The sequence below is a fragment of the Chaetodon auriga genome, chromosome 6 (genome assembly GCF_051107435.1).
Source record: "Chaetodon auriga isolate fChaAug3 chromosome 6, fChaAug3.hap1, whole genome shotgun sequence".
In the NCBI taxonomy this organism is placed as follows: Eukaryota; Metazoa; Chordata; class Actinopteri; order Chaetodontiformes; family Chaetodontidae; genus Chaetodon; species Chaetodon auriga.
In genome coordinates this window covers 585,001-597,500 of record NC_135079.1, presented here as the reverse complement: position 1 = coordinate 597,500, position 12,500 = coordinate 585,001, and the positions used below count along the sequence as shown (strand labels likewise).

Sequence of the window (12,500 nt, the reverse complement as noted above, 5' to 3'; positions counted from 1 at the left end):
GACTGGACGTTCTCTGATGCTGGACGTCCTCTGATGGTGGACGTCCTCTGATGGACTGGACGTCCTCTGATGCTGGACGTCCTCTGATGGTGGACTGGACGTTCTCTGATGGTGGACTGGACGTTCTCTGATGCTGGACGTCCTCTGATGGTGGACGTCCTCTGATGGACTGGACGTCCTCTGATGCTGGACGTCCTCTGATGGTGGACTGGACGTTCTCTGATGCTGGACGTCCTCTGATGGTGGACTTCCTCTGATGGACTGGACGTCCTCTGATGCTGGACGTCCTCTGATGGTGGACTGGACGTCCTCTGATGCTGGACGTCTTCTGCGTCTGTTTCCACAGCTGGTTTAATGAAGGTCTCGGTCGCAGGACGCGCAGCTTCTATGACTCATGTTGTGTTGACCTCTGACCTTGCCTGTGTTTCTTTGTGTGTCCTCAGCGTCCAATCAGCTGTGATCAAGGTGTTCCAGGGTGGAGAGCTGCAGTCCAACGAGCTGTACACTCTTAACGAGAGCATCAGGTGAGGAGCCTTCGTCTCTTCAGTGAGACGAACACGAGCAGTGAAGAGACTGGGTCCATTCAAGGCGCCACGGGTCCCTCAGACTGCAGCTTTTCGTGGTTTTATGTCTCCTCTGACCCACAAAAGGAGTTCAGAAGGTTTGAAAACTTGAAATGAATGATGATCCTCTGTGAGAGCAGCTTTTTGTTTCGTGGTGAATCTGGTTTGGGGATCTGGTTTGCGTGCGTACCCATCGATCTCAGATCTTTAGGTTCAGTTTGACTCCTGGAACAGGAACTTCCTGTTTCTTCGCTGTGTGAGGATGAGGAGGGGAACATGCTGTCGGTCTTCCTTTCTGAACTCCTTCATGTCTTTGCAGGTGGCTTCTTAAAACGGAGATGGGCTCTTTCATCACTGACTACTTCCAGGTATTTTCATTCTTTACTTCCTGTCTTTATGTAATAAACCCGACAGTCGAACCAGCAGCTTCATCCAGAACCCGTTCGTCTTCACCGTCAGAGGAAACACCAGCTGATGCCAATGTGGTCGCTCACTTCCTGTGTCTGTATTTGTGACAGTTAAACTTGAACCATCACTTATCATTTTTAAAGGGTAGAAAACGGTCTGATAATGATGCGTTTTCTCAGATTTGAGCGTAGAATAATCCCTCAGTGGAAATGTTTTTGCCAAAGGTCTCAGATTTGGTCATTATTGTGCAGCTGAATAATAAACTATAAACTATAAATATATATATCTCAATCATGTGAAATGACATGTAGTCTTTAAAAATGGTCGGCTTGCTTCTTCCTGCTGTTTCTGCTCTTTACGCTAAGCTAAGCTAAGCTAAGCTAAGATAAGCTAAGCTAAGCTAAGCTAACCAGCTGGTGGCTGCACCTTCATATTTTCTGCGCAGACATGAAAGTGAGATCAATCTTTGTCAAAACACCAACCAGAAACAAGCAAAATCCTTCAGTGACCAGTCCAGTCCCGTCAGTCCAGGTTTAGGATCCGGGTTCAGCACTTAAAGTCACCATTAAGTCACAAAGTGGCCCGAGGTTACTGCCTCATCTTTAAGTTATCAGACTGACAGAGTCCACAAACCCCAGCAGCTGGATCTGGTCTCATGTGGTCTCGTCATTCAGTGTGAGGTTCAGGTTCAGGCCTGATGTTCAGCCTACAGAGCAGGTGAGACGCAGGACGGTCTGTGGACGAAGTCTGGGACCAGAATCCTTTCTTAAGTGGACTGGCGGCGTGGTCGGCGGTCTGAGGTGATCTGAGCTCGCCGTCTGTGGCTGCTGGACTCGGCCTTCAGGCAGAGAGATCAGCGGCTGGTGATGAAGACGATGAGCCAGAGGAGGACTTCCTGTCAGTCACAGGACGTCTTCCTGTCCCACCTGCCTGTGACGCACCGGACAGTCTCAGAGCTGACGCGTCCGTCCTGTCCACATCCGGAGACGACTCGCCGTCCGTCTGTCCTCAATGATCTGAACTCTGGAAAAGGCTCGTTTGAACTTTGACGTCCACATAAAATGTCGAGCGAGACGATGACCTTCGTGTCCCTCAAGGTCACGTTAGGTCATTTCCTGTTTTTACCAAATGAATCTGTGCGACGATGACTCAGCAGATTCTCAGAGTGAAGCCGCAGCACAGGAACGTCTTCAGGTTTACTGGAGCTTAACGTGTTTGTCCAACAGCTTTAGGACAGATTAGGACAGTTTACAGTCTCCAGACGAGAGACACACGTTAGCGGTCACACAGATTTCTACCAACACACACCAGGAATGAGACAAGACGACCAGTGGACATGAAGACAGTAAAAACCAGTAGAGTAAAAAACAATAACACATTTAAAGAGTTATGTGTGTGTGTGTGTGTGTGTGTGTGTGTGTGTGTGTATATGTATGTATGTGTGTGTGCGTGTGTGTGCGCGTGTGTGCGTGCGTGCGTGTGTGTGCGTGCGCGCGTGCATGTGTGTTGTCGTGTCTGTGTTTCAGAACCAGCTGCTGACTCGAGGTCTGTCTGAAGTCCTGGATCAGGTCCTCCTCCACTCAGGTGAGCCTGCTGGGTGTTTGGTGAGCTTTGATTGGTCCTCGCCGTCCGCTCCGCTCAGAACAAACAGGAAGAGAAAACGATGCGTCGTCGTTGCTCCTGAAATAAGTTTTAGTGTTCTGCTTGTCTTCGTGGACGTGACTGTTCGATGGAGGACGCTCGGCGTGTTTACACCACACCAGAGTCCTGCTTGTGATGGGTTTCCATGGTAACCACCCGTATTGTCCCGTAGGTGATGAGCAGCTCGCCGTCCTCGCCAAAATGTGGGACAGATTCTTCACAGAGACGCTCCCGACCCTGCAGGCCATTTTCTACCCTGTCCAGGTACGCACGCACACACACACACACATGCACAGCTGGAGGACTGAACATCAGAGCCGCGCTGATGTCATCAGTTATGTCACTGCTCTGATCGTCATGGTGACGGTCAGAACATTTAGCCGTTTGTGCTGCTTCAACACACAGTTAGCTAGCCGAGCTAGCTGTCAGCTAGCTAACGCTGTGGCTAATGCATGACAGCAGATCGGCTCATAAACCTCATTAATGTTGCCGTGTGAGAACTGTGAAGCAGGCCGTGTGGACCAATCAGAGCTGCAGCTCTTCAGTTTAAAGACGGAAACAGTTAAAAGACAAACAGGAAGTAAAACGGGCACAGAAGTAAGGTTAACACAAGATGATGAAGACACGCCAACCTCCATGAGATACAGCAGTACAACGCGTCTTACACACTAATACTTATAGAGTAATAATAATAATAATAATAATAATAATAATAATAACACTACTACTACTACTACTACTACTACTAATAATAATAATGTGTTATGTAATATTAATATAGTCGTAGAGTTTATCCTAAGCTGCAGCTCATGATTATTTTCTCTGTTAGTGGATCATGTGATCCATAAAGTGTCTGACGTCATCAGACGTTTAAAAACCTTGTTTTACCTTAAAGAGCAGCAGGTTATAACAGACAGCTTTGAGTGACAGACCGGGACAGGAACGATAAACCAGCCAACTGGTGAACTCCAGGAAGTTACTGTGCCGGCGAAGAAAATAACCACGACAGGTTGTTTCGTCTACTGACTTAAACAGACACAACGTGTTAGTTAGGGAGCTTTGGCTTTTCCAATGTTTGTGCTAAGCTAAACTAGCTGTTTGCCCCTGTTTCCAGTCTTTATGTTAAGCTAAGCTAGCTGTTTCCAGCCTTAAGCTAAAATCAGATAGCTTTCTCTCGTGTTTCCAGTCTTTATGCTAAGCTAAGCTAACTGTTATCCTCCTGTTTCCAGTCTTTTTGCTGAGCTAAGCTAGCTGTTAGTTGAGAGGAGGCGCTGCCTTAAAATCTGAGATCTCCTGTTGGTCGATAGCGCTGTAGCTTCTGCCGCAGCCTGTAAAGTGATACAGCCTCTGGAGATTTAGGCAGGTTTACTGTGAATCAGCCTGCTCAGGTGTGCTCACACTGTTCACCTGTGCACGCAGGTAAAGGTTTCCGTACTCTGCTTGCATGGATCTGACACATTAACAGCTGCTGTGAACACCTGTAGTTTCCCACGATGCTCTCTGGAGGTCGTGGTGCAGAAATATGAAGTTGATCATCTGAATTGATTGATTCCAGTGTTTCATCATTTTTAAGAGCTTTCAATACGAACTGCAAACTGAAACATGAGACTAAAGTGAAGCAGCTTCAGGCTGAAAGCACTCATTAAGTCCCTCTGCAGGTAATGAACGATCAGAATCTCAGACTCCATTAATCAAGACCACTTCACGTAGTTAAGACATTCTGGAGAGCCGTGTTGCCATAGAAATGTGGATAAAGCATCCTGATTGGTCTTCTAGGTTTGAACAAGCTGCTCAGTTCATTGAAAGAAGCAGATTTTCATGTACACGTTATGTTCAACAGAGCTGCATAATGATTACTGTTATAGCATCAGCATGTTAGCATTTAGCTCAAAGCACCACATGGCTACGCACAGAGCTGCTAGCATGGCTGCTAGCATGGCTGCTAGCATGGCCGCTGTCGTAGATGTCTCCATACAGAGCAGCTCAGGACCAGCCTGTTAATCTACAGCAGAGACCAGCAATCCCAACACAACACAGGTGTGACCGCAGTGTGTGTGTGTGTGTGTGTGTGTGTGTGTGTGTGTGTGCATGTGTGTGTGCGTGCATGTGCGTGCGTGTGTGTGTGTGTTGTGTGGTGTTTCCCAGAGGAACTAAAGTCGTTCACTGAAATCCTTAAACTGTCTTGGATCATTTGAGTCAGGAGGTCATTGGATTAGCGTGCTGAGCTCTGAACTACTGCTCAGGTGTATCTGACTCTGTGTGTGTGTGTGTGTGTGTGTGTGTGTGTGTGTGTGTGTGTGTTCAGGGTCAGGAGCTCACGGTGAGGCAGATGGCTCTGTTGGCCTTCAGAGACCTGGTGCTGCTGAAGCTCCACCTGGAGGAGGTCCTGGTAACTGCGTCCTCCGTCCCTCCACCTGTCACTCAGATGCTGTTGGTGCTGCAGGTGAACTCATGCACACATTTGTACCAATCTTAGAGAATAATTGATTTGTTATTGAAACAGGAAGTGTGTCTTTAACCTGTGATGGATGTTTAAACATTGAGGATTTTAATTTTCCCGTCGCCTTTGTTTTCTCTTCCAAACGAGTTCGGTTAACTTGGAGTTTTGTGTCCAACGTTTCTCTTTGTTTTTGTTGATGGCACTTCATTACTGGATCAATTAACCTAATTAATTCATGAATAGATTAAGTAGATTATTAATGTATGAATGTATGAAGTATGAACCTCTAATTGTTCCTCAGAAAGGCAGAAATTTAACATCAACCCACCTTCCTGTTCACTTATCGTCTCTTCAGGACCTCTGAACCCGGAGTCCCAGCGTCCCGGGTTCAGACCTGACTGGGGCCCTTTGTACTGCCTCATATTCACTCATCTCTCCACTGTCTGTGATAATAAAGGTTAACAAACTTTCCTTCCTCTCAGGGTATCCATGAGTCTGGCAGTCCCAGTTTGGAGTATTACCAGTTGGAGCGTCTGGTGGAGATCATCGTGTCTCCATATCTCAGCAACGTTCTGCACAAGAGAAACCAGCTGCTGTTAGGTCGGTACCTCCGAGCAGGCTTCAGATCCTTTACTTCAAATGTTACTGTTGGTAAAGTATCTAAGTTTAACGTAGTGTCATTTAATGATAATTTAAACATTAAAGATAAAAGTACTCAACACAGAAAAAAGAGCTGATATCATATTATTATATGTTATATTATTATTATTGTGTTTCTGTGACAATTTCTAGACCAAATTATTCATCCAGAAAATTATTGACAGATGAATCGACAGCTTGACATTGAAAGTTACTGTTAGCAGCAACTTTAATAAACTCAGAATCAAGCTTCACTCACTTAATGTAAAGCACTCTGCAGCTTTGTTTTAATGTGCTGTATAAATTATTGGAATAATAATCAATAATTCCTGAAGTAGCTACCTCGACTGCAGAAGGTACCAGGCCTTTATTTGAAGCAGGCTTGTATTAGAGGCAGGTCTTTATTTCTAATTCCACATATTGGTCATTTTTTCTGACAAAGCCTCGTTTTCGTCCACTCTCGTTTGCCCCGTCAGAGGAACGTCATTACGCTGTTAATACTAACAGTACACGAGGTGTCAAAAACAGCATGGTTATATTCAGTCTTAGAAATAGAAGTGGAAATATACATCATGACTTGTTGGAAAACACACAATATGACAGCTGACAGGACTCTGTCCACACTTTTAATCCCCGGCCTCTATAAGAGACCTGGCTCTTATTTGAATACAAGTTTTATTAAAGGATATACGGTGCTATTATTATTATTCCGAATGTTGTTGTTGTTGTGGATGTTGTTGATGATGATGTTATTGTTGATGTTATTGTTGTTGATGATGATGTTATTGTTGATGTTATTGTTGTTGATGATGATGATCATGATGTTGTTGTTGTTGATGATGTTATTGTTGATGTTGTTGTTGTGGATGTTGTTGATGATGTTATTGTTGTTGTTGTTGTTGTTGTTGTGGATGTTGTTGATGATGTTATTGTTGATGTTGTTGTGGATGTTGTTGTTAATGATGTTCTTGTTGTTGGTGTTGTTGACGTCGTTGTTGTGGATGTTGTTGTTGATGATGTTGTTGTGGATATTGTTGATGATGTTATTGTTGTTGTTGTTGTGGATGATGTTGTTGTTGTTGTGGATGTTGTTGTTGATGATGTTATTGTTGTTGTTGTGGATGTTGTTGATGTTGTTGTGGATGATGTTGTTGTTGTCGTCGTTGTTGTGGATGTTGTTGATGATGTTGTTGTGGATATTGTTGATGATGTTATTGTTGTTGTTGTGGATGATGTTGTTGTTGTGGATGATGTTGTTGTTGTGGATGTTGTTGTTGATGATGTTATTGTTGTTGTTGTGGATGTTGTTGTTGTTGTTGTTGTTGTTGTTGTGGATGTTGTTTTAGCAGTGGCTCTCCTGAACATGGAAACATGAAACGTTCTCCCACCAGTCGCTGCTCACAGCGGCTTCACAGCAGCACACAGTTATATTAATAAGCTAAAAGATGTAAAACCAGCAGTTTGTTCAATAACAGAACAACAAAGAGGGAGATCAGTCTTTGCCATCGTTGTTAAGTATTTATCTGAGGTCCCGAGCAGCCGCTCGAACTGTTTCAGAGGTCAGAGGTCGGGGGCGTGGCTCCATAGTAATATGCTGTTTAATCCTGTCAGCAGGGAGGTGAGCTGCTTAATCTGCTGCTGTGCTTTCGTTCCAGCAGGTCGTTTGTGAATGAAAGAACTCGAAGTGTGCCGCACCTGTCACACAGTTATCTTTAAGAGCAACAAATGCTTCTTTCCATTTCAGCTCTCTCTTTCTTCGCTCCTGTGTGGTCGACTTTTAGCAGTGTGGCTAACAGATGCTAACAGAAATCTGCTGCTGCTGTGTTCCAAACTGAATGTGTGTGTGTTCGGGCTGCGAGCAGCAGCAGCTTTGCTTCAGGAGGGAATGTGTAATTCCTTCGAGCAGGTTTCACAAACAGACTCAAACCTCTCGTAAACTCGCCACAACCAAAGCCCCAGATTAGAGATTAAAGTACTAATCCCTCGCTCCAATAATACAGCTAATATATGAAAACAGCCAGCAGGAACTCACGTTTTAAGTCCTTCATTACAACAAACAGATGAAAAGAGGCCAAGTTAAACTAGTGAAAGTGACAGAAGTCAAACATGACAGTGAAGATGTTCTATCAGCATCATCAAACCACGACCTCATCATATCGATCTGCACAGCTCTGCTGTTAAAGCTGCCACTCTCTCACTAAACTACATGATGTGATGGTTCTCCGCCTCACATACTCTATACGTGTATATGTATACATGTATTCTATGCGTATATATGTATACGTGTATTCTGTACGTATATTTGTGTGCGTGTATTCTATACGTATATTTGTACACGTGTATTCTATACGTATATTTGCACACGTGTATTCTATACGTATATTTGTACATGTGTATTCTATACGTATATTTGTACACGTGTATTCTATACGTATACGTACGCTCTTTCAGGCTTCAGGTCTTCACATTCAGTCAGACTCTTTCATTTCTCCTGGACATTTGAAAACTTGATGTTTGTGCGACTCTTTGATTTATTTTATTGGTTCTTTGTCGGATGTTGTTGTTGATTTGTTTTTTCTGAGCGTGTGTTCTTCTCAGGTCAGGATCCATCTTTAAATCTTTAAATGTTTGATATGAATCAATCTGACCTATTCATAATTTTTTGAAACGTTTGGACGTGAATTATGACCTTGAACCGTGAAATCAAAGTTTCCTGCGGTCGTGTTCACTCACTCTTGGCTTCCTGTCTCCTCATCCAGAGTCCCGACATCTGCGGACCTCTGGGTCATTGCTAGGCAACCAGTCGCAGCCAGAGATCACCGTCACTCAGCATCACAACTCCTCCGACTCGTCGTCTCTGGCCCCGCTGGTGGAGCAGGAGGGCGAGGCGTACCTGGAGAAGTCCGGCGGCGTGCGGCGTCACACGGTGGCCAACGCGCACTCCGACGTCCAGCTGCTGTCGGCGTCGGGCAGGATGCATGCTGGGACGGAGAAGGACGGCGGGGTGGGAGGGTGTGACGGAGACGTGGGGTTTTTGGTCGGGGGAGGGCCGATGAATCCCAGGCCGTTCTCCAGCCAACCGGACATGGTGGAGTCTCCGAGGGGAGGAGTCATCTGCTAGCTGGAGTGGCTAGTGAGACAATGGACACGTGAGACGCTACGCAACGGCAGAGGAAACGAGGACAGGGACAGGAAGTAACAGGACATTATGGTAATCTACGTGATAATAAACTTCAGGATGACGAGAGAGGAAATAAAAAGACGAGTTGGAAAACGGAAACAAACCTGAGCAACAAGAGACGAGAAACAGGAAACCAGCGGATGACACAAGAAACAGGAGTCAACATGAGCAGAGACAGAAGACAGGAAGCCGTCAACGGAGACAGGAAGTGTTCATCCATCCCACAGCTCCCAGCAGGAGAGCGGCTCTGGCTCAGGATCTGTACTGGGAACCAGTCAGTCTGCTGTTGAAGTGAAGCAGTGCTGGTCTGGGATCAGGCTGTGTGTCTGTCCTGTGGACTGAGCCGGACTGCAGGTTCTGGTCCTGCTCCGACCTGCTCTGGTCATGTAAATATGTTTTTAGGATTGTTAGTGAAAAATAAAGATTCCATTGTTAGAAAGTTAAGGACGTGTTTCTGATTTATCCCAAAAATTAAGTTTGAGTGAATGAAAACTGACATTTTATGTGTAAATGAACTTAAAATCAACCCATGAAACATCTCTAACTTTAAACTGGGGAGTAGAATTCATGTTTCCACTGTTTAAGGAAATGAATGAGTTGAAATGAATGAATGAATGAATGAATGAATGAACGTGGATGTTCTCAGCAGAGAAACAGAATCATGCTCAACTGTCACAGAGCAGCTTAAACTGCTTCTTCACAGCTTGACCTTTGACCTCTGACCAAGGCTGTCAAAGGAGGTCAGAGGTCAAAGGTCACCTAATCCTCACATCTAAGTCCTCTGCTTCCTTCCTGGTGCAAGAGATCGACTCGACTCCGGAACTGAATCCTGAACTTATCTGAGCTGATTTCAGTGAGTAGACAAGAAACCTTCAGCAAAACAAGATGAAACCAGATTAGATGTGACGTGTTAATGACTTGACAAGTTAACGATGTGACATGTTAATGACATGTTAACGATGTGACATGTTAATGACATGTTAACGATGTGACATGTTAACAATGTGACATGTTAATGACTTGACAAGTTAACGATGTGACATGTTAATGACATGTTAACGATGTGACATGTTAATGACATGTTAACAATGTGACATGTTAACAATGTGACATGTTAATGACTTGACAAGTTAACGATGTGACATGTTAATGACATGTTAACGATGTGACATGTTAATGACATGTTAACAATGTGACATGTTAACAATGTGACATGTTAATGACTTGACAAGTTAACGATGTGACATGTTAATGACATGTTAACGATGTGACATGTTAATGACATGTTAACGATGTGACATGTTAATGACATGTTAACAATGTGACATGTTAACAATGTGACATGTTAACAATGTGACATGTTAATGACTTGACAAGTTAACGATGTGACATGTTAATGACATGTTAACGATGTGACATGTTAATGACATGTTAACAATGTGACATGTTAACAATGTGACATGTTAACAATGTGACATGTTAATGACTTGACAAGTTAACGATGTGACATGTTAATGACATGTTAACGATGTGACATGTTAATGACATGTTAACGATGTGACATGTTAACAATGTGACATGTTAATGACTTGACAAGTTAACGATGTGACATGTTAATGACATGTTAACGATGTGACATGTTAATGACATGTTAACAATGTGACATGTTAACAATGTGACATGTTAATGACTTGACAAGTTAACGATGTGACATGTTAATGACATGTTAACGATGTGACATGTTAATGACATGTTAACAATGTGACATGTTAACAATGTGACATGTTAACAATGTGACATGTTAATGACTTGACAAGTTAACGATGTGACATGTTAATGACATGTTAACGATGTGACATGTTAATGACATGTTAACAATGTGACATGTTAACAATGTGACATTTTAACAATGTGACATGTTAATGACTTGACAAGTTAACGATGTGACATGTTAATGACATGTTAACGATGTGACATGTTAATGACATGTTAACGATGTGACATGTTAACAATGTGACATGTTAATGACTTGACAAGTTAACGATGTGACATGTTAATGACATGTTAACGATGTGACATGTTGACGATGTGACATGTTAATGACTTGTTACCGATGTGACATGTTAATGACTTGACAAGTTAACGATGTGACATGTTAATGACATGTTAACGATGTGACATGTTAATGACATGTTAACGATGTGACATGTTAACAATGTGACATGTTAATGACTTGACAAGTTAACGATGTGACATGTTAATGACATGTTAACGATGTGACATGTTGACGATGTGACATGTTAATGACTTGTTACCGATGTGACATGTTAATGACTTGACAAGTTAACGATGTGACATGTTAATGACATGTTAACAATGTGACATGTTAATGACTTGACAAGTTAACGATGTGACATGTTAATGACATGTTAACGATGTGACATGTTGACGATGTGACATGTTAATGACTTGTTACCGATGTGACATGTTAATGACTTGACAAGTTAACGATGTGACATGTTAATGACTTGACAAGTTACCGATGTGACATGTTAATGACATGTTACCGATGTGACATGTTAATATGTTAATGATATGTTAACGATGTGACATGTTAATGATATGTTACCGATGTGACATGTTAATGATATGTTAACAATGTGACATGTTAATGACATGTTACCGATGTGACATGTTAATATGTTAATGATATGTTAACGATGTGACATGTTAATGATATGTTAACAATGTGACATGTTAATGATATGTTAACAATGTGACATGTTAACAACATGTTAACGATGTGACATGTTAACGACATGTTACCGATGTGACATGTTAATGACATGTTAACGATGTGACATGTTAACAATGTGACGTGTTAATGACTTGACAAGTTAACAATGTGACATGTTAACGATGTGACATGTTAATGACTTGACAAGTTAACGATGTGACATGTTAATGACTTGACAAGTTAACGATGTGACATGTTAATGACTTGACAAGTTACCGATGTGACATGTTAATGACGTTACCGACATGAATGAATGACATGTTAATGATATGTTAACGATGTGACATGTTCATGATATGTTAACAATGTGACATGTTAACGACATGTTAACAATGTGACATGTTAATGACTTGACAGAAGTCTTCTGCTGGTGAGTTTTTCATTTTGAAGACATTAAGAACAAACCAGACGTGTGAAATAAGTGAAGCAGGTCTTCTTCTTCTTCTTCTTCTTCTTCTTCTTCTTCTAACAATACGACACAAACTGAATATTTGACATGTTTTTCTAAACATACGTCTCAGGTGTTCTCCAAAAGAAAAAGAGTAACTTGGACCTGAAGCCGTCAGGTGAATGTAGTGGAGTCGATGCTTTTCAAAGAGACAACTTTCATTTCATTCCAGACTTTCATTTTATTCATTAAAGACGACGCAGGAGATGGAAACATGTTGATTAGTGATTTTTGTGTTACAGCAGATCTACGATGAGTTAAAAGAGAAACTCCAGTGTGACATCCAAACAGCTCAGTGTCTCTTTTCCTCCTCCTCTTCTTCATGCTTCATCACATAAACCTCTTAGCTTCAGCCGAGCTAACAGCTAACACCGTCTCGTGTC

General features: G+C 42.7%; 2 protein-coding genes across 3 annotated transcripts in view; one reads left to right on the top strand and one right to left on the bottom strand.

Moving 5' to 3' along the window:
• Positions 1-9,313, top strand: part of prr5l (proline rich 5 like) — a 21,103-nt gene extending 11,790 nt beyond the window's left edge. The window contains exons 3-9 of one of the 2 annotated variants that reach the window (XM_076732501.1): positions 444-524; positions 883-931; positions 2,498-2,555; positions 2,785-2,876; positions 4,918-5,055; positions 5,535-5,652; positions 8,451-9,313. In XM_076732501.1, coding sequence (XP_076588616.1) covers positions 444-524; positions 883-931; positions 2,498-2,555; positions 2,785-2,876; positions 4,918-5,055; positions 5,535-5,652; positions 8,451-8,812 — 898 coding nt within the window. In that variant the 3' untranslated portion in view covers positions 8,813-9,313. The remainder of the gene's footprint in view (positions 1-443; positions 525-882; positions 932-2,497; positions 2,556-2,784; positions 2,877-4,917; positions 5,056-5,534; positions 5,653-8,450) is intronic. The other variant, XM_076732499.1, reaches the window with a different exon arrangement.
• Positions 9,314-12,281: 2,968 nt separating this feature from the next.
• gramd2ab (GRAM domain containing 2Ab) overlaps positions 12,282-12,500 on the bottom strand; it is a 21,691-nt gene continuing 21,472 nt past the window's right edge. Inside the window, exon 12 of the mRNA XM_076733967.1 lies at positions 12,282-12,500. This exon is cut by the window's right edge and continues 1,127 nt beyond it. The gene's annotated coding sequence lies outside the window, so the exon portion shown is untranslated.